This window comes from Bufo bufo, chromosome 1 (assembly GCF_905171765.1).
Source record: "Bufo bufo chromosome 1, aBufBuf1.1, whole genome shotgun sequence".
In the NCBI taxonomy this organism is placed as follows: domain Eukaryota; kingdom Metazoa; phylum Chordata; class Amphibia; order Anura; family Bufonidae; genus Bufo; species Bufo bufo.
In genome coordinates, this window is record NC_053389.1 from 141,149,068 (window position 1) to 141,176,713 (window position 27,646).

General features: G+C 43.8%; 1 protein-coding gene across 1 annotated transcript in view; it reads left to right on the forward strand.

Annotated features, from left to right (window-relative positions):
• The window catches only part of TTC34 (tetratricopeptide repeat domain 34), a 176,905-nt gene that overhangs the window by 19,367 nt on the left and 129,892 nt on the right, over nucleotides 1-27,646 (forward strand). Inside the window, exons 3-4 of the mRNA XM_040415571.1 lie at nucleotides 7,573-7,762; nucleotides 20,718-20,884. Of these exons, the coding sequence (XP_040271505.1) occupies nucleotides 7,573-7,762; nucleotides 20,718-20,884 (357 nt within the window). The remainder of the gene's footprint in view (nucleotides 1-7,572; nucleotides 7,763-20,717; nucleotides 20,885-27,646) is intronic.

Genomic DNA, 27,646 nt, shown 5'->3' on the forward strand with positions numbered 1-27,646 from the left:
ACAACTCCCAACATGCCCTGCTGTAGGCTGATAGCTGTAGGCAGTTGTAGTTTTGCAACAGCTGGAGAGCTTAAGGTTGGCCATCCCTGGTCTATGGGAAATATGAAACACAGGACACAGTTTGGTGGCTTTTTTTTCTTTCTCATTTCTTTTAAAAAACGCAGCATGCCGGAGTTCTTGGTGTCTTTCAGCGCCTTCTCTTTAGGTGTAAAATCCATGAAGAACACTAGTGGTAAGACGTAAATGGGGCAGATTTACTAAGGCTTCTTTCACACGACCGTATGGCTTTTTCAGTGTTTTGCGGTCCGTTTTTAACGGATCCATTGTTTAGTTTTTTGTTTCCGTTGTGTTTCCGTTTCCGTTCCGTTTTTCCGTATGGCATATACAGTATACAGTAATTACATAGAAAAAATTGGGCCGGGCATAACATTTTCAATAGATGGTTCCACAAAAACGGAACGGAAATGGAAGACATACGGATGCATTTCCGTATTTTTTTTTGCAGACCCATTGACTTGAATGGAGCCACAGAACGTGATTTGCGGGCAATAATAGGCTATGTTCTGTCTTTCAACGGAACGGAAAAACGGAAACGGAATGCATACGGAGTACATTTTTTTTTTTTTCGCCGAACATTTCGCCGAACGGACCGTATATGGAACGCAAAAAACGGCCCGTTAACGGTTTTGTGAAAGAGGCCGGTGACTTCACATCACCATTATGGATTTCGTTACTGTTTTCCATTATAACGGAAAATAACGGAATCCATAGGACAGAGGTCAAAACGGAAGCCTTTAAGAGGCCGTCTTGCATAACGGAAACCAGGACGGATCCGTTATGCTTGCCCATAGACTTCTATTATGACAGAAAGCAAAACGGAATGCCTTTTAAAAGTTTTGACTTCCATCTTATGGATTCCGTTATTTTCCGTTATAATCATGTCATAGCGGAAAACAATAACAGAATCCATAACGCTGATGTGAACTCACCCTAAGGCTACATGCACACTAATTTATTTTGTTTCCGTGTCCGTTCCATTTTTTTTTTTTGCGGATAGGATGCGGACCCATTCATTTCAATAGGTCCGCATAAAATGCGAACAGCACACCGTGTGCTGTCCGCATCAGTATGTTCATTCCGTAGCCCCGCAAAAAAAATAGAACATGTCATATTCTTGTCCGTTTTAGGCACTGTTACAATGGATCCGCCAAAAAAAGTCATCCATTTTTTTTTTTGTGGATCCGCAATTTGCGGACCGCAAAACACATACGGTTGTGTGCATGTAGCCTAAGGCCTCATGCACACGACCGTTGTTGTATTCCGTGTTGTTCCGTTTTTCGTGATTTTCTGCGGACCCTTTAATTTTCTGGGTCCGTTGAAAACTCGGCTAATGCACTGTTTGTCATCCGCGTCCGCGCCCGTTTTTTTCCTATCATTTGCATGGCAAACTTGACTTAGACTTTTTTTTTACTTTCCTTCATGTCTGGTGATCCTCCAAAAATAAAGGAAGACACACGGAAACAAAAACGGAAACGGATCACGGAACAACGGAACCCCATTTTGCGGAACGGAACACAACAACGGTTGTGTGCATGAGGCCTAACACTGTTGTTTTAAACCGGTCTTTGCTTCCCCCTGCGGTTCCAGAGGATTCTGCTCATTTATGACGAGGCTGGCGCCCACCTCTGGCAGTCCATACACCTGGGGTAAAAACTATTCCAGTCTCCCTGACTGCAGTCGTTTTTTGCCAACATAACGCCTGTTTTCAGGTGTAAATGTAGTAAATTTGCAGTAGGTGATGTTCAACCCCCCGACACCCCTGAGTGTCCAACACGTCATAAAAACACTTGTGTGACAAAATATTGTTGCAGAGACATTTAAAAAGTTGCAAAACAGGTCTGTGATTGTAAATGACCCTCGATATATCATGGGTGCTGCACAAGAGAACTGGAGTGATTTTGGCTGTTTTGTCAGTGGAGAAGTTGCACCAAGTTTATGATGAATATACTCCTTTTTTTTTATATCATTGCTTCTTTTTAACCAAAAGATTGCAAGTCGCACACAAAATTCGCACATTTCCACTGCCCTGATGGCATACAGATCGTAAACTTCTATAATAAATGAGGTTAGACTTTAGATATTCCTTGCAATAGATATAAGAAATGGCGTCAGACATTTAGTAAATTTGTTGCTAAAAACCCAAATGCAGCCCATGACGGAGACTCTTAAAATGAGAACAAAGTCAGAAGTTATTACATGACCCCCTAAGTTTATGCCACCTATTAGTTGACTTGGTTTTGCTCCAAAAATGTGCTGAATTTTTTGTGCACAAAGGCCAATTTAAAACCCTTTCTCGCTAAGCCGTGCCCCTTTCCACCTAGCCTCACCTTCTTGTCAGAGGAGGAGTAAAAAGGTTAGAAAAGTGTCTAAAACACTTAAGAAATGTGGTGCAAGACATGTTCGCTAGTTTTTGGGGGTTTTTTTGTCACCAAAAAAAATCGGATGTTTTCAATGGTTAACTTGCCACTGTGTGCAAACGCACCAAAAAAACGCTTATTCAGAGTTTTTTGTACTGGTAAAAAAATCTAAAAGCCAAATTCATGTGTATGGAGACCCTAAATCATCATTCATGGTACTCAAATCTAGCACAAGCTGATAGGCAGAGGAGTAACCTGAGGCTCTTGGGTGCCGATGCCAAATTTTGGAACAGTCCCCGCACCTACCATGTGCCATATCTAAAACGGGTGTCTTGTTTTGTTACAGAGGGGCATTTTACGCCTCCTGAGGCACCAGGGTCAGGGGAGTGACGGCAGCCTCTGCACCCCCTAAAGCTGTACCCCTGCTGACAAGGTGCATTTTAGAAATGTTACAGCTTTGTATTAGAATACCTGTAATTCCAAGAATGAACAGCAGGGGGTGACCTTTACATCCAGTTGCAGAACTCAGGTCACAGATTTACTAAATTCCTTGCACCAGAATTCTGGCATCAGCTGCACCTTCTTTTATGGGGCAAACCAATTAAGACAAATGGATTATTTATCTGTGCTAAAAAGAACAGACGCGTGCGCCTTGCATGACAAAGGGGCCTAAAGTGTCGGCTTAAAATGAGAAAAGTCCAAGTGTGCCAGATCTAACACACAGCGCGCGACACTGGAATAACTGGCTCATCTTGTGACTTCCTGCTCTAAGGGGGCAATGGGTCAAGTGCGCAGTGTCAGAAAAATGGAATAGATATTAGGCATTAATGGGGCCCCAAGCAAAGTAATGTCTGGGGGCCCTAATCAAAGACCTTTTATATAGTTGTGCCTGTGCCGTGCTAACACGATATATTGCTAGTAAAATTTATGTAAGTTATTACTTTACAGTCACCCTTTTATCATGTATTATCAGTAATATGTGACGTCCATGAGCTTAGCTGGCTCGTCGGACGGCCTGCAGTCACATGCAGCGGTACTGCGTTATCAGCCAGGATTATACTTCACATTGTGCTTCTGGTCTGGTTTAGGGCTGCAGGTGACATCTACTACATTATCTGTACTCAGAGAGTTATCACTGTGATATCTGTGGTGTTACATAGGACTGCAGGTGACATCTACTATATTATCTGTACTCAGAGAGTTATCACTGTGATATCTGTGGTGTTACACAGGACTGCAGGTGACATCTACTATATTATCTGTACTCAGAGAGTTATCACTGTGATATCTGTGGTGTTACATAGGACTGCAGGGAACATCTACTATATTATCTGTACTCAGAGAGTTATCACTGTGATATCTGTGGTGTTACATAGGACTGCAGGTGACATCTACTACATTATCTGTACTCAGAGAGTTATCACTGTGATATCTGTGGTGTTACATAGGACTGCAGGTGACATCTACTACATTATCTGTATTAAGAGAGTTATCACTGTGATATCTGTGGTGTTACATAGGACTGCAGGAGACATCTACTATATTATCTGTACTCAGAGAGTTATCACTGTGATATCTGTGGTGTTACACAGGACTGCAGGTGACATCTACTACATTATCTGTACTCAGAGAGTTATCACTGTGATATCTGTGGTGTTACATAGGACTGCAGGTGACATCTACTATATTATCTGTACTCAGAGAGTTATCACTGTGATATCTGTGGTGTTACACAGGACTGCAGGTGACATCTACTATATTATCTGTACTCAGAGAGTTATCACTGTGATATCTGTGGTGTTACATAGGACTGCAGGGAACATCTACTATATTATCTGTACTCAGAGAGTTATCACTGTGATATCTGTGGTGTTACATAGGACTGCAGGTGACATCTACTACATTATCTGTACTCAGAGAGTTATCACTGTGATATCTGTGGTGTTACATAGGACTGCAGGTGACATCTACTACATTATCTGTATTAAGAGAGTTATCACTGTGATATCTGTGGTGTTACATAGGACTGCAGGAGACATCTACTATATTATCTGTACTCAGAGAGTTATCACTGTGATATCTGTGGTGTTACACAGGACTGCAGGGAACATCTACTATATTATCTGTGCTCAGAGAGTTATCACTGTGATATCTGTGGTGTTACATAGGACTGCAGGTGACATCTACTACATTATCTGTACTCAGAGAGTTATCACTGTGATATCTGTAGTGTTACATAGGACTGCAGGGAACATCTACTATATTATCTGTGCTCAGAGAGTTATCACTGTGATATCTGTGGTGTTACATAGGACTGCAGGGAACATCTACCATATTATCTGTGCTCAGAGAGTTATCACTGTGATATCTGTGGTGTTACATAGGACTGCAGGGAACATCTACTACATTATCTGTACTCAGAGAGTTATCACTGTGATATCTGTGATGTTACATAGGACTGCAGGTGACATCTACTATATTATCTGTACTCAGAGAGTTATTACTGTGATATTGTAGTGTTACATGGGACTGCAGATAACATCTACTATATTATCTGTACTCAGAGAGTTATCACTGTGGTATCTGTGGTGTTACATAGGACTGCAGGTGATATCTACTAAATTATCTGTACTCAGAAAGTTATCATTTTGGTATCTGTGCTGTTACATAGGACTGCAGGTCACATCTACTATATTATTTTTACGTGGAAAGTTATTATTGTGTTATCTGTGGCGTTACATAGGACTGCAGTTAACATCTACTATATTTTCTGTACTCAGTGAGTTATTTCTGTGGTATCTGTAGTGTTACATAGGACTGCAGATGGCATCTACTACATTATCTGTACTCAGAGAGTTATCACTGTGGTATCTGTAGTGTTACATAGGACTGCAGTTAACATCTATTACATTATCTTTATGCAGAAAGTTATCATTGTGTTATATGTGGTGTAACATAGGACTGCAGGTGACATATATTTTACTATCTGCACTCTGTTCATGAAGTAATATGACAATATTTGTCATGTACAGTAGCTTCATGAACAGAGTGCCGATAGTGTAGTAGATGCTTCTTGCAGTCCTATGTAACACCACAGATACCACAGTGATAACTCTCTGCCTACAGATAATGTAGTAGGTGTCATCTGCAGTCCTATGTAACACCACAGATAACACAGTGATAACTGTGTAAATATAATGTAGTAGATGTCACCTGCAGTCCTATGTAACACCACAGATAACACAGTGATAACTCTCTGAGTACAGATAATGTTGTATATGTACTTGCATTTTTTTGTAGGGCTACATTCATACGACCATATGTGTTTTGCGGTCCACAAAACACGATTACCGGACGGTGTGCGTTCCGCAATTTTTGAACCGCACATGCTGTCACTCTTATAGAAAATGCCTATTCTTGTCTGCAATTGCAGACAAGAATAGGAGATGCTCTATAATTTTTGTGGGGCTGCGGAACAGAACAACTGATGCGGACAGCAAAAATGCGGAACGGGTGCTGAACAAAACATACGGCCGTCTGAATGATCCCTAAGGGCTCATGCACACGAACGTATTTTCTTTTTGTGTCCGTTATGTTTTTTTTTTGCAGACCGTATACCAACTATTAATTTTAATGGGTTCACAAAAAAAAACTGAAGGTACTCCGTGTGCATTCCATTTCCGTAAGTCCGTATTTCAGTTGCGCAAAAAAATAGAGCATGTCCTATTATTGTCCGCATTACGGACAAGGATAGGACTGTTCTATTAGGGGCCAGCTGTTTAGTTCAGCAAAATACAGAATGCACACGGAAGTCATCCGTATTTTTTGCGGATCCGTTTTTTGCAGACCGCAAAATACATACGGTCGTGTGCTTGAGTCCTAACAATGTAACCACAATGACGATTCCTGGCTGCCTTTAGAATCACTGTTTCCAGTGGCGGTTTCCTGTCTTTCCTAGGGGGGGCCACTTTCATACCTGGGATAGTGGGCGACGATACTAAAACTCACAGAATGGAAACCGTGATCTATATAACAGCATCAGACAAATTACACTAGAAATCTACAATATAAATCATTGCTTTACTCACTAGACTTGGCACCTACCAGTGATATTTAATGTCTTTCCTCGCTGCCTCCAACAGTTTGCTATTGGACATTACAGGGAATATAACTCCCAGCATGCCCTGCCCAGGCTGTTTTACGTGATATCAGAGAACATTACAGGAAGGAGGTATGGGAAAGAACTAGAACTCCCAGCATTTCTCTGGCTCACAATGAATCCATCACTTCACTTTCTTCTCTTCCATACAAAGCCCCGCCCCATCATGTTATATAATGTCATCACAGGTCCTTTACCACCACTTCTCCTCTTCACTGCTGACCTCTGCCTCCTCCTGTGCTGATGACATGACGGTGATGTCATCACAGGTCCCTCAGCTCTTGCAGATATAGAGCAGGCCCTGGATAGACTCTGACCACAACTGTATCTTCATCCTTAGGACACAAATACAGTTGTCAGTTATGGTGCTGCCTGACCCTTCCATCACGTGGCCCCACGCATGGTGGTAAAGACCACCACTGGGAATTGCAGTTGCACCAAACTTATGGTGCATTTGAGCCATTTTGAGTGTTGTTTGCGCCATGCTCGGCACTTTACATTTACTAAGGAGTAGCCAGATGTTTTGTGGGTGAAGCTACATTTTTAGCTAAAAAGTTGACAAAAAGTCACAAGAGTACTCCAGTCCCCTGGTGGTGTACAAACTGACGGAACTTTTGTAATAAACTAGATTGGACTTTACACTGAAAAATGTATAGGTATTTCATGCCACAAATTAAAAAAATGGCTTTAGACCAAGTAGACTCTGCAAAAAAACAGTTGCATTTTGATAAATGACTTCCACCCTAAGAATTTGGTTCAATACTAGTTTCAGTACTATGCTGACTTTCTGCCAAGAAATAGCGGTACATGGTCCAGAGATACATACTCCCTATATAACTATATAGATTAGCCATTCAGGACTGTCAGAAAGCTGGGTGACAACCACTCTGGCTGTAATGGGCAACATAATGGTTGTCATCTAGAAGCAAGAATTCACCTTCTTATATAACGTTGTAGCTTCCATGGGAAATAATCTCTGCTTGTGCTTTTTTTCAGCTCATAAAGAAGGTTATCCAGCTGGGCGACACTTCTTGCCTCCTCCCTATCATGGATATATTTAAGGAAGACGACCGCAAATTGATGCAGAATCACTGTCAAACGAAGGCAATGGCGATTCTGCAAAGCAAAGGGGATACGTATCTGAAGGAAGCCGTCGCTTACCTGTCGTTTGCTATAATTGCATCAGGTAAGATTAGATTTATTTGCCATAAACAATGTTAAGGATATAATACAGCAAGATAAAAACATAAAAATCATAAACCCCCTATTAAAGGGGTGGTCTGGTTTATAAAAGTTATTACAGGAAAGAGACTCTCCCATTCAGGGCCATCACCAATTAGAAAGACTGAAGTGCAGCTACAAAAAGTATCTCTCATTCCCGCCATGTCTGTGCATTGCATGGATAGCGAATTCATTTGAATGAAAACTGAGTAATACTTTTCACTTCCTGTGGGGGCGCAATATAGGAAATCACTGGAGGCCCCAGCAGCAGGACAATCAGTGATCTAATTATTTCAAGAGAACCCTTCAAAGAACAGACGATTAATATTATAAAAAAAAAAAAAATACTGGAAATCCCTTAAAGGGCATCTGTCAGCAGTTTTGTACCTATGAAACTGGCTGACCTGTTACATGTGCACTTGGCAGCTGAAGGAATCTCAGTTGGTCCCATGTTCATACCTGCCTGCATTGCTGAGAAAAATGAAGTTTAAATATATGCAAATGAGCTTCTAAGAGCAATGGGGGCATTGGCATTGCACATAGAGGCTCTGCTTGCTCTGCAAATGCCGCCCCTTTTGCACTTTGATTGACAGGGCCAGGTAGGTGTGATGACCTTTTCATTGCCTGGCCCTGTCAATCAAAGTGTAGAGGGCGAGGAAGTTGCAGAGAGCGCAGAGCCTCTAGGTGTAACAACTACGCCTCCATTGCTCTTAGAGTCTCATTTGCATATATTAAAACATCATTTTTCTAAGCAATGCGGGCACATATGAACATGGGACCAACACAAATGTCTTCAGCTGCCGAGTGTACATGTAACAGGTAAGCCAGTTTCATAGGTACAAATCTGCTGACAGATGTCCTTTAAGAACATTTCCCTCCAAAATAAACAATAAATCTAAGTCTTTGAGTTCTTTTCTCACAGGTTCTGCTGTTTCGTAGTCTGATCTTTCTCAGGAAAAGCTGGGTGAAAACCAATATAACTCATTATGGCCCCCAGAAAGTTGCCACCCAAGGCAGCCTAAATATGGAGCTGCATGGTAGGATTAGATGTGTTAGACAGGACTGTCATTCCATCCACCTTTGAAGATGGATGACAATCTTAGTGGTGACAACCTCTGTCATGATGTTCCTATTGGTGGTCACTAGTGTTGAACGAGCATGCTCGGCCAATCTGGTGTTCGACTCAAGCATCGCTATGCTCGGCCAAATACCGCGTGTGCTTGAGCGCGATGCTCGAGTCAGTTGTTAAAGTGAACCTGTCATTAACTGTATGCTGACCTCACTGAAAGCAGCATAAAATAGTAACAGAAATGCTGATTTCAGAGGTGTGTCACTGATGAGCTAAAAGTAAGTGGTTGCTGAGAACCAGCATCATAAACATTGTAGCACAGGGCTTGAAAAGAGTCAAATCTACCTGAGAAGAGTCCTGGTTATACATAATCTCCTGCTCTCCCTGTCCATCTGCTGATTGGCAGTTCTCTCCTAGAGAGAAAGGGAGAAAACTAGGTAGAAGACTGTCAGTCATCAGCAGGTGGGCAGGAGAGCAGGAATTTATGAATAACCAGGACTCTTCTCAGGTGGCTGTGACTCTTTTCCAGGCCCAGTCTACAATGATTGTGATGTCGGCTCTCGGCAACCACTTACTTTAAACTTTTAAATGACATACAATACCGCTGAAATCAACTCACCTGTCTCTACTTTATACTGCCATTAGCATGGGCAGCATAAAGTTGATGACAAGTTCCCTTTAAGGTCCTTACCTCTAATGTAGAAGGTTGTGAGTTCAAATCCCGGCAGAAACTTTCAAGAAATAGAGGCTAAATTAGATTTAATTCACTGTAGTTAGGAACGCTATAGGGATTAGATAAAACGAATACTTTATTAAATATACAAAAATGTGTGAGGAAAAGTAACCTACTAAATATATAAAATTCAAAGTGACCAAGATCTATCCACGGACCCTGAGGCGGATCGAGGTATTGCGTGGATAACTACGGTCTGCGGTACCGCTCAGGTGTGGATACAATCACTGAGAAATCCACTTCAGGTGCACTACAAAAGGTTGCAAAACCATGCCAGCAGGCTATAGTTATCTAAACACAACCAAATGTGCGCACCATGGCACGGACAAGGTGCTCAGCTCAATCACCCAGTCTCAGCTCAATCACCCAGTCTGGACTAAATTAACAATTAATCCATTGATAAACATCTACTCACTAGGAGGCGCGGCAACGCCGCAGCAAACAACCCGCCCCACTTACCCGCCCCCTCTATGAGGCGATCACAGACGAATGTCAAAACATTCGCATACTGATATTAGAGCAACCAAACGGCAGTTTTAAAAATAAGGTAGCGCAGCACTACAGGAACAGGGATCGGTGTCTTATTCTAGTAAGTGGTTGCATGTAGTGAATAACTACTGTGGTTATTGTTACTGAATTAAGATAACTCTGAGATGTGAGGAGTCCTGGGTTATCATAATATATAGAGGTGATGCATCATGTGAAATACATCAAGGTGACGCACAGCGTACTCAACTCTGAGATGCGAATGTAGGGCAGAGCAGAATATATTGTGTCCTCGTTTGAATGTGAACCAGAGAGTGAGACAAATTACATGCATAGGGGCTCAAAGAAAGCAAACAAAAGAGTTATACTCATTGAGCCCCTGCTGTTGGAGTGTGTGCAAACGGTAAATCCACTGTGTCTCTTTTTGTACCACCTCTATGGCCTGAAATTTCATCACATCCGCATTACCACCATGTAAGGTGGATGTGTGTCTCGCAATTAGGGTGTCTGCACCCTTGCGGATGTCATTAAGATGTTCTGCAATTCTTCTGTGGAATTCCCTAAAGGTTTTCCCCACATATTGTTTTCCACATATACACGTGGCCAAATATACCAACCCTTTGAAGATGGATGACAATCTCAGTGGTGACAACCTCTGTCATGATGTTCCTATTGGTGGTCACTAGTTTGGTCCTGCAATTAACGAAGGATTTGATGGTGAACGTTTGCTCTGTTACACTGCAGGTGAATGTAGCACCTAGCTGGACAGCAGAGCACGCCACACATCCTCCACATCGAAAGGTGCCTTTAAGGTTGGTACTCAGCCAGGTGGTTGTAGTGGGGGCTTGAAAAAAACTGTGGACCAGACGATCTCTTAAGTTGCGTCCACGTCGGTACTTTATCAGAGGTGTATCTCCTACCAGATGACCAATGTCGGGGTGAGTAATTCTCTTACCGTATCATGTGCCTCGTCATAAGTGGCCACAATACGCAATTGTTCAGGCCCAGGTGGCCCTGATTTGGGTGTCAGCAATGTGTCATGATTCAAGGCCAAAGAGTGTTGATAGGCCTTGGCTAACACATATTGTAGGTATCCCCTACTTCTGAATCTTGACTGCAGGTCATTAGAAGCAGCCCTAAAGTCAGACATCTTAGAACAGTTGCGCCTTACCCTAAGGTATTGTCCTTTGGGAATTCCTCTCTTCAAGGGCAGAGGATGGCAACTGTCCCACCTAAGGAGACTATTTGTGGCCGTCTTCTTCCGAAATAAACTTGTACCAACATTGCCATCACAATCTCTGAAGATGGTGAGATTAAGAAATGTAATTTGAGATTCCTGTATCTCAGATGTGAAAAACAATCCCATTGTGTTGTTGCTCAGGTCTGTAACAAAGCTGTTAAATTCAACTACACTTCCTGACCACAGAATCAGCACATCATCGATGTAACGTAGCCATAAATTAATATGGTCAGCCCATTTATGGTTATTCTCAGCAAACAAAACTTCCTGTTCCCACCAGCCCAGGTATAGGTTGGCGAAGGTGGGCGCACAAGGGCTCCCCATCGCCACCCCCCTGAGCTGGTGGTACATACGGTAGTCAAAGATAAATACATTGTGTTCGAGAATAAAACTCAGAAGTTCAAGAACAAACTCATTATGCTGCCAAAGATGGATGCCACGTTGATTTAAAAATGAGGCTACAACTCCACACCCCTTGTCATGAGGTATGGAGCTGTAGAGTGCCTTTACGTCCAGACTGGCCAGCATAACGTTTTCACCAATATGGATCCACTCCAATTTCTTGATCACATCCATTGAGTCACTGAATTAGATTTAAATACACTGGGTGTCCCCAAGCACTGACTTCATATATGGACATAGCTATATATGGAGTCAGAGCAGGGACTCCTAAGCCGCGGACTCACACTGGGGGATTCCCTCACTGTACAGCGATCTTCTGCATAGACCTCGGTGGGCCCTGGCACCCTCCTCTCTTCAGAGCAGGAGGTGCCTGGTTTAATGCTCGGTTTCTCCCTTTGACTTCCATTGAGTTCAGGTGCTCTGTAGAGCACCCGAGCATCCCAAAGTGTTCTACTCGAACACTTTGGTGCTTGATCAACACTAGTGGTCACCCAACTTCCCATATAGCTGATTAGACGACTGAGGGACTTATATTCATTTTTATAGAGGAGACATGCTCTGTAAAGATTAGGAGCTGAAATATGTGAAATAATGGATGATGAAACAGCAGGTGAAACCCGTTCTTATTAACTTTAAGTGGCTTGTCGTGGTGAAACTTCAAAGGGGTCATTTTCCTATTGCGGATGGCTTTCCGTGTGCACTGCAGATCATCAAAGCTGGGGAAAATGAACGTAACAATAATTAATGAAGTTTTTATTATGTAACTTACCCGTAAGATTTAGTTTCTGGATCACTGGAGGTAGAGGTAATGTGCTGCTGTCTGACAAGGGTGATATAGTTTTATATGGTGGTGGGGGGGCCAGAAGGATTTGCAGATAAAACCTACAGTAGTACAGTATCTTAAGGGAGCTGTCCACTTTTAAAAAATCTTCTGGCCCTCAGTCCAGGATAGGTCCTCAGTACTAAGGGGGCATTCATGCGACCGTATTTTTGGTCTACATCTGATCCGCAAAAGATGAAGACCGTGTGCTGTCTGCATCTGCATGTCCGTTCTGTGGCCCTGCACATCAGAATAGAACATGTCCTATTCTTTTTCATTTTTTGGACAAGAATAGACAAAGAGAGAGATGTGCTGATTTGCAAATTGCAGAATGCACACACCTGGTATCCATGTTTTGTGAACTTTTAGAGGCACATTTATTAAGAACGACATTTTAGACACCGGTCTTAATAACCCCTATACCTTGCGGGGGATCCATCGGAGTTAGGGTCCATTCATACGTCCTTTGAATGGGTCCGGATCCGTTCCGCAATGATGTAGAACTGGTACGGACCCATTCATTTTTAATGGGGCCAGAAAAGATGTGCAGCTGCGGACAAGAATAGACATTTCTATTGGGGTGCCGGCCTGGTGTTTTGCGGATCTGCAATTTGCGAATCCGCAAAACCCTGCGGACATGTGAATGGACCCTTAGGCTACTTTCACACTAGCGTTTTTGGTGGATCCGGCAGGGTTCAGCAAAAACGCTTCCGTTACTAATAATACAACCATCTGCATCCCTTATGAACGTATCAGGTTGTATTACCTTTAACATAGCCAAGATGGATCCGTCATGAAACCATTAAAATTTAATGGGAGGCGGATCCATTTTCTATTGTGACAGATTGTGTCAGTGAAAACTGATCCGTTTTGCTCCACATTCTAGGACGTAAAGCAAACCACAGCATGCTGCGGTTTGCTCTCCGGTATGAGAACGGAACGGAATGCATTTTGGAGCATTCCTTTCTGTTCAGTTACGTTTTGTCCCCATTGACAATGAATAGGGACAAAACGAAAGCTTTTTTTACGGTATTGAGACCCTATGACGGATCTCAATACCGGAAAATATAAACGCTAGTGTGAAAGTAGCTTTATGGCCTCTTCATAACTTCGCAGATTCTCCACCACTTGTAAATGTAAGACAGCTTCCTTGCTGTCTTACATTTAGACTATTTTTTACGCCTTAAACAGGTGTAGAAAATGATGAATAAGACAGGCCAGCAGGCCGCCTTCCCTGCCCCATTCCACGCCCACTTTTTTAGATCTTTGCGCCACAATGTGCTCCAGAAATACGGCTAATTTAGGCATATTTCTGTTTGATAAATTACTCCCTGAAAGCATACCTCATATTACAAAAAAACTTTCCAGAAATCAATGCTACAAGTGAAGATAATAAACGTTGTGCTATATCTTATTAGAGAAAAAACCTCGGTCTCCACAAATCAGGCTCCTTTCTTCCTCCTACCCCCTGCCCCACAATTGCCAGTAGAAATCAATGAAGAGGGGAAGGGAAGGATAAATAAGCTGCAGAATGAGAGAGAGAAAGAGAGACAATGGCTACTAATGGCAGTAATGTAATGTTTTATCTCATCCCAGTGATGGATTCACAGCTACACTGTTCAGTACTGCTGTATAACGATGATATGCTCCATGCTGCTGCTTCTAAGTATGTGCTACATAGAGAATACATATCCATCTACTTAAGTTGCATGGCAAAGGCTTGAGGCTTTAGGAGCAGTCAGGGCAGAGGAGTGATGACATTTACACTGCCTGGCCCTGTCAACCAAAGTGCAGAAGGCACAACAGTTGCAGGGAAAATGGAGCCTCTAGGTGTAACGGCAGCTCCCCCATTGCTCCAAGAGGCTCATTTACAGATATTAAAAGTTAATTTTTCTCTGAAATGAGGACACAGATAAGGATGGGAACAAGACAGATAGCTTCTGCTGACCAGTGCACATGTCTCAAGTCAGCCTGTTTTACTGCTATAATCCTGCTGACAGAAGTCCATTAAATGGGTTTTCTCACTTGAGCAAATGGCATTTATCATGTAGAGAAAGTTAATACAAGGCACTTACTAATGTATTGTGATTGTCCATATTGTTTCCTTTGCTGGCTGGATTCATTATCCATCACATTATACACTGCTCGTTTCCATGTTTACGACTCCCCTCCGTGCTTGCACACTATAGGAAAAAGCATCGGCCTATGTGCACTTCCAAAGTCCCAGCCACCAAAGAGGTGAATGCTTTTTCCTTTAGTGTGCAAGAATGACCACCACTGATGGGATCGCAGGGTGGTCATAACCCCTGGATGCGAGCCAGCAAAGGAGGCAATATGGACAATTCCAATATATTAGTTAATGTCTTCTTATAACTTCCTCTAGTCTAGATGATAAATGTTACTTGCTGAAGTGACACAACCCCTTTAAAGGACATCTGTCAGCAGATTTGTACCTATGAAACTGGCTGAAATGCTGCATGTGCACTTGGCAGCTGAAGGCATCTGTGTTGGTTCCAAGTTCAAATATGCTGAGAAAAATAAAGGTTCAATATATGCAAATAAGTCTCTAGGAGCAACAGGGATGTTACTGTTACATCAAGAGCAGGCATGCTCAACCTGCGGCCCTCCAGCTGTTGCAAAACTACAACTCCCAGCATGCCCGAACAGCCTACAGCAGGGCATTGTGGGAGTTGGAGTTTTACAACAGATGGAGGGCCGCAGGTTGAGCATGACTGATCTAGAGGCTCAGCTCTCTCGCAACTGCCGCATCCTCTGCATTTTGACAAGGACAGGCAGGGAAAACGGAAAACATCATCACACCTGGTCCTGTCAAAGTGCAGAGGGTGCGGCAGTTGCAGAGAGAGCTGAGCCTCTAGGTGTAATGGTGACGCCCCCAATGCTCCTACAGGCTTATTTGCATGTATTAACCACCTCAGCTCCCCTAGCTTAAACCTCTTTAATGACCAGACCACTTTTTACAATTCTGCACTACACTACTTTCACGGTTTATTGCTCGGTCATACAACTTACCACCCAAATGAATTTTACATCCTTTTCTTCTCATAAATACAGCTTTCTTTTGGTGGTATTTGATTGATGCTAAGATTTTTCGTTTTTCCGATATTAATCAAAATAGGCCTCAATTTTCTCAAAAAAGTGTATTTTTAACTTTCTCTGGTTAAATTGTTCAAATATAATTACATTTCTATACAAGTTTGTGTCAGAATTTATTGTGCTACATGTCTTTGATAAAAAAATCCAATAAGTGTATATTTATTGGTTTGCGCAAAAGTTATGGCATTTACAAACTATAGTACAAAAATGTGAATTTCCGCATTTTGAAGCAGCTCTGACTTTCTGAGCACCTGTCATGTTTCTTGAGGTGCTAGAATGCCAGGATAGTATAAATACCCCCCAAATGACCCCATTTTAGAAAGAAGACACCCCAAAGTATTCGCGGAGGGGCATGGTGAGTTCATGTATGATTTAATTTTTTTTCACAAGTTAGCGGAAAATGACACTTTCTGAGAAAAAAAAAAAAAATAATAAAGTTTCCATTTCTGCTAACTTCTGGCAAAAAAAATAAAAAATCTCCCACGGACTCACTATGCCCCTCAGTGAATACCTTGGGGTGTCTACTTTCCGAAATGGGGTCATTTGTGGGGTGTGTTTACTGTTCTGGCATTTTGGGTGGGGCTAAATTGTGAGCAAGCCTAAAAGTACTCATTGGACTTGATGGGTGAGAGAAATATCTCTGTAAATTGACAACTTTGTATAATTTTTTTTTAAAAGTTGTCATTTACAGAGATATTTCTCACACACAGTATGGGTATATGTAAAAATACACCCAAAACACATTGCCCTACTTCTCCTGAGTACGGCGATACCACATGTGTGAAACTTTTTTGCAGCCTAGGTGCACAAAGGGGCCCAAATTCCAATGAGTACTTTTAGGATTTCACAGGGCATTTTTTACGCATTTGGATTCCAAACTACTTCTCACGCTTTAGGGCCCCTAAAATACGAGGGCAGTATAAATACCCCACAAATGACCCCATTTGGAAAGAAGACACCCCAAGGTATTCCGTGAGGGGCATGGCAAGTTCCTAGAATATTTTTTTTTGGGCACAATTTAGCGGAAAAAGATTTTTCTTTTTTCTCTTACAAAGTCTCATATTCCACTAACTTGTGACAAAAAATAAAATTTTACATGAACTCGCCATACCCCTCACAGAATACCTTGGGGTGTCTTCTTTCCAAAATGGGGTCACTTGTGAGGTATTTATACTGCCCTGGTATTTTAGGGGCCCAAAGCGTGAGAAGTAGTTTGGAATCCAAATGCGTAAAAAATGCCCTGTGAAATCCTAAAAGTACTCATTGGAATTTGGGCCCCTTTGCGCACCTAGGCTGCAAAAAAGTGTCACACATGTCGTATAGCCGTACTCAGGAGAAGTAGGGCAATGTGTTTTGGGGTGTATTTATTAATATACCCATGCTGGGTGAGAGAAATATCTCTGTAAATGACAACTTTTCCCATTTTTTTATACAAAGTTGTCAATTTACAGAGAGATTTCTCTCACCCAGCATGGGTATATGTAAAAAGACACCCCAAAACACATTGCCCTACTTCTCCTGAGTACGGCGATACCACATGTGTGACACTTTTTTGCAGCCAAGATGTGCAAAGAGGCCGAAAGTCCAATGAGTACCTTTTAGGAGGGCATTTTTAGGCATTTGGATTCCAGACTTCTTCTCACGCTTTAGGGCCCCTAAAATGCCAGGGCAGTATAAATACCCCACATGTGACCTCATTTTGGAAAGAAGACTCCCCAAGGTATTCCGTGAGGGGCATGGCGAGTTCATAGAAGATTTTCTTTTTTGGCACAAGTTAGCGGAAATTGATTTTATTTAAGTTTTTTCTCACAAAGTCTCCCTTTCCGCTAACTTGTGACAAAAAGTTCAATCTTTCATGGACTCAAAATGCCCCTCAGCGAATACCTTGGGGTGTCTTCTTTCCAAAATGGGGTCATTTGTGGGGTGTTTGTACTGCCCTGGCATTTTAGGGTCTCCACAATCATTACATGTATGGCCAGCATTAGGAGTTTCTGCTATTCTCCTTAGGCCTCATGCACACGACCGTTGTTTGGGTCCACATCCGAGCCGCAGTTTTGGCGGCTCGGATGCGGACCCATTCATTTCAATGTGGCCGCAAAAGATGCGGACAGCACTCCATGTGCTGTCCGCATCCGTGGCTCCGTTCCGCGGCCCCGCTAAAAAAACATAACATGTCCTATTCTTGTCCGCGCTTTGCGGACAAGAATAGGCATTTATATTGCCGGCGCCCGTTCCGTTCCGCAAATTGCGGAAGTCAACACGGGCCTCTTCCGTTTTTTGCGCATCCGCGGTTTGCGGACCGCAAAAAATGGCACGGTCGTGTGCATGAGGCCTTATATTGAGCATACGGGTAATGATTTTTTTTTTTTTCGTTTAGCCTCTGGGCTGAAAGAAAAAATGAAGGGCACAGATTTCTTAATTCGCATCGATCAATGTGGATGAAAATATGTGCAAAAAAAAGAAGAAGCTGCGATCGCTAATAAAGATCCAAAAAGCTCAAAAGTGATCTTCATAGCGCAGCAGCGATTTTACTGTGTTTTTGCAGTGATCAGAAAAAAAACATTCGGTGGGGCGGACTGAACGCAAGTGTGCGCACAAGATCAGGCCTGATCGGGCGAACACTGCGTTTTTTGTAGAGCCTAAGGTGACCCTAATGTACTGATATAGATCTGATTGCGATCAGTCTTGATCACTTACAGATATTATATAGTACTAGTGCTGATTAGCGACAGCGATGACGCTAATCAGCGACTGCGGTGCGGTGGGCGCTAACTACCTAATAAGTGGCTAACTAACTGGCGGTGATAAGGGACCCTTAGGCCCCATTCACACGTCCGCAATTCTGTTCCGCATTTTGCGGAACGGAATTGCGGACCCATTCATTTCTATGGGGACAGGCTTTGTCCCTCTCGGATCCGGAAATGCGGATCTGCACTTCCGGGTCCGCACTTCCGTTCCGCAAAAATATAGAACATGTCCTATTCTTGTCCGCAATTGCGGACAAGAAAAGGCATTTTCTATATAGTTCTGGCAATGTGCGGATCCGCAAAATGCGGAAAGCACATTGCCGGTGTCCGTGTTTTGTGGATCCGCAAAACACATACGGACGTCTGAATGGAGCCTTACGGGGGGTGATCAATGACAGGGGGGTGATCAGGGAGTTTATATGGGGTGATCAGGGGTTAATAAGGGGTTAATAAGTGAAAGGGGGGGGTGTTGTAGTGTGGTGCTTGGTGCTACTTACAGAGCTGCCTGTGTCCTCTGGTGGTCGATCCAAGCAAAAAGGACCACCAGAGGACCAGGTAGCAGGTATATCAGACGCTGTTAACAAAACAGCATCTGATATACTTTTCTGATGTTAAAAAAATCGCATCTACAGCCTGCCAGCGAATGATCGCCGCTGGCAGGCTGTCGATCAACTTGTTTACCTGGCGATCCTGTGAATGCGTGCTCCTGTGAGCGCGCGTTCACAGGAAATCTCGCGTCTCGCGAGATGACGCGCCGATGCGTCAATGGGGAATAACCCGGCCGCCCGCAGGACGCATCCCTGTGTTAGGCGGTCGGGAGGTGGTTAAAACATAATTTTTCTCAGCAATGCGGGTAAATATGAACATGGGACCAACGCAGATGCCTTCAGCTGCCAAGTGCACATGTAACAGGTCTGCCGACAGATGCCCTTTAACCCCTTAAAGACTTCCGCCGTACATGTATGGCGCTGGTGGACATCATTTAAGGACCAGCGCCGTACATGTACGGCGGGCTGATCAGGCGGCTGCCGGAGCTGCGCCTGCCTGATCAGAGGCACGGACCCTGCAGTCACTGACAGCCGAGCCCCTGCTGCATACGCCGGCATTGGTGAAAACACGGTGAAAAAACGGTGTATTAAACCCTTGTATGCCGCGGTCAAAGCTGACCGTGGCATGCAGGGGATTTGCGGAGGGTTTGGCAGAGAAAGCAGCCCAAAGCCTTCCATAGGCTTTGGGGCTTGCCTTCTACGGAAGCCTGTAAGATTCAGCTTGTAAGATTCAAAAATGCATTTTTTATGTTAAGTGAAAAAATAAAATGTAGACATATTAGGTTTTACCGGTCTATTAAAATATCACATTATCTAACCCTTCAGGTGAACACCGTAATTTTTTTTTATAAAAACTGTCAAAAAAGTCATTTTTTGTCACCTTACATCACAAAAAGTGTAATACCAAGCGATCAAAAAGTCAGGGAGAAGGAGCGAGATTCCTTCTCCCTGGCTGTGAGCGGTCTGCTCTGATTGGATCGCGCTCACAGCCAGGGAGAAGGAGACACCAACAGAAGAAGACAGCGTCTCCTCCCTGTTGCGAGTTTAATGCTCATTATAATACAGCGCGCCAAATCATCGGGGAACCACAGCGGACGAATGGTTGGGGGGGGGGGTTAAAAAAAAAATACACCTATGGCATCAGTGAGGGCCCCCCTACAATGTAATCACCACATAAAGTGAGATATGTCAGATTTGCAAAAAATGGCCTGGTCCTTAAGGTGAAAAATGGCAGGGTCCTGAAGGGGTTAATGAGAGAGTGCTAGTAGGCTTGTTTGCCGTTTGTATTTTTCGAGTTTGTTTTTGGACATTAATGGGAAGAAAAATTTATAGAACATTACACATAAAAAGAAAAAAGTAAATTCCTGGAATCATCTTTTTCTTTCCAAAGCAGAACATGAAAAATCTTGTTATGGTCATTATTACTGTTAATGATGTTAATGATGTTGTTATTATAATTATTGCTAATGTTGTTGTTATCATTATTGCTGCTGTTATTATACTATTATCTTATTATGTTTTCCATTTGTAATAGTAGTAATGTCCGAGAGGATTCATACGCAGAATAATCTTGGCATTAAACATACAGATTTTTTTTTTCCTTGCTTGTGGTGCAGGTGTTTTGGCAAACATGGATGAAATGGTTTTCACATCTGTCTGACCTAGTGGAGAACATTACATTCACTGCTGCGTGTAATGTCAGGGGTAAAAAGATATCATTTTTCTGATAATGTACTTATGTCTTTTCTTAATCTGTGTTAGGCGGACATGCCAGGGATTCTTTACTGGCCAGAGCCAGATGTTACTGGCAGCTGGGACAGAAGAAAACAGCCATATATGATTTCAATAGTGTTCTGAAAGAGGAACCGGGCTGCGTGGAGGCGTTGTATGGAAAGGGCTTGGTCTACATGACACTGAACCAGCAGAAGGTAATTCAAACTTTAGCTTCAAGTGAGCCTCCACCTTTTAACATCAGGTCATTTTGAAATAAAAAATTCTCTGCTGATTAATTTTATTCTCTTTATAGCAGTCACAACTCCTTTTTTCTGATACAGACAGAGCTCTAAATACCCTACTCGTGTTTCACTACAACTATAATAGCAGTGCTATATGCTAATTTATAATTTATGTGTACTTTTCATCCTAATTCTTCATACATCAGTACAACAAGTGTTTTTACTAGGGGAAAGTAGTTCCTTCTTCCCCTGTTAGCAGCCGAGTTCTACCTCTCCCTCTCTACTCATCCAGAGTAACACCGTAATGAAGATGAAGAGGAGAGGAAGGTGGGATTAGGGCTGGCATCCTCAAACTGCGGCCCTCCAGCTGTTGCAAAACTACAACTCCCAGCATGCCCGAATAGCCTACAGGTATCAGCCTACAGTAGGGCATTGTGGGAGTTGTAGTTTTACATCAGCTGGAGGGCCGCAGTTTGAGGATGCCTGGATTAGGGGATGTATGCTGACTGCTTCTGCAATGAGCAGGACCGTGGTACGGTGGCCAATTATGCAGTGGGTCAGGATAAGTGTATAAAAGTCTATGGTTTGTTCGTGACGCCAATTGCAGTTTGCGCAGGGTACTGTTGCAGGGCCCTTTAAGATGTTGTAACTCACGTACCAGGTGAGGAATGCCAGAGTGGGGATAATGTCTCTATGTAGTGTCAACGGTGTCTCCTACCTTGGTACGGCTGGACTCCTGGATCCTGGCTCACTTGCAATAAATTGAGTGTTAGTAGGAGTAATTGAGAAACTTTGGTAATAAGGAATGAGATCCAGATGTGTTAGTAGGAGTAATTGAGGAACTTTGGTAATAAGGAATGAGATCCAGATGGGTAATAAAGTTCAACTTGTCTTTACTGGTTGCAGCTTTAATCCATACAAGATACAGCATTAGTCTTAGGTCCCAGCAGGTTTCTGGCAATGTATGGCAGGGATCAATGTCTCTTCTGCTTCTATACTATATGCCTGGAGAATATGGCAGGAATCTGTCTTCTGCTCTATCTTCTGCTTGGTGTGGGCCTGACTAGCTGAGGAGGAGTTTGGCTTCTCCTGGTCTCTGTATAAGTTACTCACAGTTAGGCCTCATGCACACGACTGTTTTTTTTTAAGGTCCGCAAAAACGGGGTCCGTAGGTCCGTGATCCGTATCTGTTTTTTCTTCCGTGGGTCTTCCTTGATTTTTGGAGGATCCACGGACATGAAGAAAAAGTCATTTTGGTGTCCGCCTGGCCGTGCGGAACCAAACGGATCCGTCCTGACTTACAATGCAAGTCAATGGGGACGGATCCGTTTGACATTGACACAATATGGTGCAATTGCTAATGGATCCGTCCCCCATTGACTTTCAATGTAAAGTCAGGAGTTAATATACCATAGCCTATGGTATATTTTAACTTGAAGCGTCCCCATCACCATAGGAACGCCTCTATGTTAGAATATACCATCGGATTTGAGTTAGATCGTCAAAACTCAGATCCGACAGTATATTCTAACACAGAGACGTTCTCATAGTGATGGGGACGCTTCAAGTTAGAATATACTAAGAACTGTGTACATGACTGCCCCCTGCTGCCTGGCAGCTGAGGGGTTAATTGTGCATATCATAGCCCCCTGTAAGAGATCAGGTGCTGCCAGGCAGGAGGGAGCAGACCCGCCTCCCCTGTATTTAACTCATTGGTGGCCAGTGCGGCCCCCCTCCCTCCCTCCCTCCCTTGTATTTAACTCATTGGTGGCCAGTGCGGCCCCTCTCGCTCCCTCCCCTGTATTTAACTCATTGGTGGCCAGTGCGGCCCCCCTACCTCCCTCCCCAGTATTATATTCATTGGTGGCCAGTGCGGCCTACCCTCCCCCCCCCCCCCCACCTAATTAAAATCACCTTCCGCCATCATTGGTGGCTAGAAGCATTATACTTACCTTCGCTGTCTGTGACCGGCCGTGCGCTCCTCCTACTGGTAAGTGAAAGGTCTGTGCGGCGCATTGCCTATAGCACAGACCTGTCACTTACCAGTAGGATGAGTGCCCGGCCGGTCACAGACATCGCAGGTAAGTATAATGCTTCTAAAAATTGCTAAGTAACCATGGCAACCAGGACTGCAGTAGCGTCCTGGTTGCTATGGTTACCGATCGGATCCCCAGCGATTAAACTGGGACTCCGATCGGAACTCTCCGCTGCCACCAATGATGGGGGGGGGGGGGATTTTAATTAGGGGGGGAGAGGGGAGGCCGCACTGGCCACCAATGATGGGGGAAGGTGATTTTAATTAGGTGGGGGGGGGGGGAGAGGGTAGGCCGAACTGGCCACCAATGAATATAATATTGGGAAGGGAGGGGGGCCGCACTGGCCACCAATGAGTTAAATACAGGGGAGGGAGGGGGGCCGCACTGGCCACCAATGAGTTAAATACAGGGGAGGGAGGGGGCCGCACTGGCTACCAATGAGTTAAATACAGGGGAGGGGGGTCTGCCCCCTCCTGCCTGGCAGCACCTGATATCTTACAGGGGGCTATGATACGCACAATTAACCTCTCAGGTGCGGCACCTGAGGGGTTAATTGTGCGGATCACAGCCCCCTGTAAGAGATCGGGTGCTGCCAGGCAGCAGGGGGCAGTCATGTACACAGTTCGTAGTATATTCTAACTTGAAGCGTCCCCATCACTATGGGAACGCCTCTGTGTTAGAATATACTGTCGGATCTGAGTTTTCACTAAGTGAAAACTCAGCTCTGAAAAAGCTTTTATGCAGACGGATCTGCGGATCCATCTGTGTGAAAATAGCCTACGGCCATGGACCACGGACGCGGATGCCAATCTTGTGTGCATCCGTGTTTTTTTACGGACCCATTGACTTGAATGGGTCCGTGAACCGTTGGCAGTCAAAAAAATAGGACAGGTCCTATTTTTTTGACGGACAGGAAACACGGATCACAGCCGCAGATGAACAACGGTGCTTTTTACGAGTTTTCAACAGACCCATTGAAAGTCAATGGGTCCGCAGAAAATCACGGAAAACGGAATAACGGCCACGGATGCACACAACGGTCGTGTGCATGAGGCCTTATGCTCACAGGGAATGTTTCGTCCTGGAGATCTATAGTTCTGGAGGTGCTGCTTGCTTGTCAACCAGCTGAGGCTGAAGGCTCAGTCTGGGAAGGGTGATCTTTGGTCTCAGCCGAGACAGATCCTGGTCTGGGATCCCAATTTCTGGGAGCTCCTACCAACACAGCCTTCCCCTAGCAGGGATAGCTGGTACACACCAGATCCAACTGGTTTCTTCCCTCCCTTGCTGCAGGGCGTGGGAAACTCCACTTCCCTTAAGCAGGGGGGCAGAACAGAACTGGAATGTTCCATTCTGAATGGCCATAACATTAGAACTATGCCTACCAACGATGCCGCCACCTGCTGGTAGACCTGAAATACTACAAAGGAAATATAACATTTAAAATGGTGTCAACTGCACAATAATGAATGACATAAGGGAAATCACATCAGATGACAATATTAATGCACTTAGCAGATTGTAGTGGGGTAAAAGCGTTTAGTAACCCCACTCTGGGATGTTACACTTCTTTCCTTGTCAGAAACCTAGGGGGAGAAACAGTTGAATGGTCAGAACACATACCATATCTCTGTAGCTGTACATACCGTCTTTCCCCGAAAATAAGACATCCCCCGAAAATAAGACCTACCTCTAGTTTTGCCTCTTGCTGAAATATAAGGCATCCCCCCGAAAATAAGGCCTCCCCGATAATAAGGCCCCCCGGAATATAAGGTCCCAGAAGTTACTGCAAGGCATCTGACTCCTCCCGATCGTAGCGGCGGGCGCCGCCGCGCAGCTCACTGATTGGCCGCAGCACAGCCAGAGCTGTTCAAGCGGTGCGAGGTCTCTTTAAATCAGAGAGCCCGCGCCACTGCCAGGACAAGCTGCCGCCTGCTGCTCGGTCTGCCCTGACGGAGTCTGGCTGACTCACTGTCTAAATGTGAGTGAGTTGCGCAGGGCAGGAATCGGGCACATTGTGTGGAATCTGGCCGGCACGGACAAACAGGGGTGACTGAGGTATGGGGGGGGGGGGGGGGGGGAATGTCTGATAAAGTGGTGGGGGATGTCTGGTGAAGGTGGGAGGGGGGAGAGACTAAATAATCCACTGTCCGCTGGCACAGGGGAGGGGGATCACTTAAAATAACACAGGGGGATCAGAGGGGGGAATCAAAATGACACAGGAGGATAAGAAAGGGTACTAAAATTGTAATCTTCCCTCAGATTCTCCTGTGTCATTTTGATTCTCCCCTCTGATCCCCCTGTGTCATGGAAAAATAAGACATCCCCTGAAAATAAGACCTAGCGCATCTTTGGGAGAAAAAATTAATATAAGACACTGTCTTATTTTCGGGGAAACAGGGTAAGCCTGCCCGCTCAACTCAGGGTGAAAATGTTCAGGGAAGGTAAATATCTAAAATTTGCAGGTTACTCTACATCCCATATATATTTACAACTACATAAGGAGAGATTGCAATTTTTTGCCAATAGTAAGTAGTTATCCAGTTATTATGTACTGTTTTACGTTCTGTAGGCCATGGTATCCTGCAGGTCAGAGATATCTTCTATACAACAGACTGCCTCTTCTTGATGTACACACTTGTTTAGGTCTCACTTACCCACATTTTATTATATTGAGCAAAACAAACTGAATGCTTCACTTTTTCTGTATTTTCCTTAAAGGGAACTACTAGAAACGCCTGTAATTTTTCTGCCTCAGTGCAACTTTTCTTGCCGTTTTCAGAAGACTTTGTGGGTACCCACTAGATATGAAATCTGACACGTACCACCAAAGATAATTCACCACCTTCAGTCACACAGAGGGTAAAAAGGCATTTCAATGTAGTAGCTCTTGCACTTTCCCTTAATTGTTTACTCCAATCACAGATGTTTTTTAGGCTAGACAGAGATCCACCTGGTCAAGGACCCTTTAGACTGCCTGATGTACAGGCAGATAAGCACTATGAACGCTCATTAGTGATAATCTGCTTGTGCAGAGTTGCCACTCATTACTCAATGAATGAGTGAAACGTTTTTAGTAGTTGTGGGGACTCTCTCTGGTAGACAGGACTAGCAGACGCAGTATAGAGGCAACAACAAGTTCTTTGGATCAAACAGTTCAGTGTTTTATTCACACTTTAGGCAAGTGATAAAACAAGCAGTCATAATCCAACAAAAAGTCACCTTGCGGTGTTGGTGTTAATTCACACCATGCGGCAATTCTGCCTCAAAGAGTCCTTGCTGATAGCAGCACCAACCTGTTTTCACGCCAAACAGGTAGCAAGCCTTCATCCAAACACAAGGCTCCCAGATCCCAACACAGAGACATGGCTTCTGAGCCCAGCTGCCTATTTAAGGACAGCCAGGTGCTGCCAAAACCCGGACCGGCATTTAAAATCTGGTCCGGTATTTGACCTCACCTGGCTGTAAATCAGCCCAGCAGCACATGCTGGGAGGAAAATACCTGTTTTCCCAGACAAAACCTCTCACTGTGTCACATAGTAGTGTTGGTGCGAACATATAAATCATCATTTGCCAACAGCAGATTGTGCTGTCTAATTCTGATCTGCTGTCGGCAAACAATGATTCTGTATGGGATGAATGATGACATTAGTGAGCGCTCCTCCCCATCGCAGCATGTGAATGTAGTGCTCTCCTCCTCTGATGAGCAGGCGATTGTCAGCAAGGAACGCTTCCTTCCCAACAATCGTCTGCTCCATCAAGCCATGAAAAGGGGCCATTACACTCTGTTCCCTAAGGCCAGTTTTACATGAGTGTTCTGTTCACTTACCAACCTTTGTATAACGGGCACATTTCCTGGACTGAACACTGCTCCTTTGACTGAACTTACAGCACTATGACGATTTATGATGCTGTGATTTCCTGTCTGACCACAAGTCTACTTTAATGTACTCACAGTATTCTGAGAGCGTAGTACAGTAGACCTGGGGTCTGGCAGGAACTTATAGCATCATCAAAAATTATAATGCTGTGAGTTCAGCTAAAGGAGAAGTGTTCAGTCCAGGAAATGTAGCCATCACACGGAGCATGTTTCCTGACTGAGCGCATTCATGTGAAACTGGCATAAGGATGGATAAGGGAAAGAGAATAGCGCAGAACTATTTAGATATGAGGAATCTTTTTATTCCAGATACTCATAATCTATTAAAAATAAAGCCCTTTTCACATAATGAAAAATGCATAGCACACTGAGCTCTGCCTGACCCTAGGTTTCTCCTATCCATGTCTTCTGGATCTAGAATCTCAGTCCAGCATAAAAAAAAAAACAAGTGTGGCTGGAGTAATGAATTTATGCTAGGAAAACTGCAAGTACTATAACACAGAGATGCTACTTATCCTCTGTGGTATTAAGGATGACAAGTGACTTTTGGTGGAACATGTCAGATTTGAAAATTCACTGTATAGTTATGATGACTTCTGAAACTGTTTAACAGAAGAAACTGCAAACTCTTTTGAATTCTGGAAGACTTCTGTTTTCCACTTTTTGTTCTTGATTATTTTTACCCTCTGTTTTTCCAATAGAAAAGTTAAAATCCAACCTGTGAGCTGCTTATTTATCCCAACAGACATATCTGCCATACAGTCTATTACTTCTTTATGCTGTACAGACTTGTTTAAGTCCCACACATATTACATTTTACTG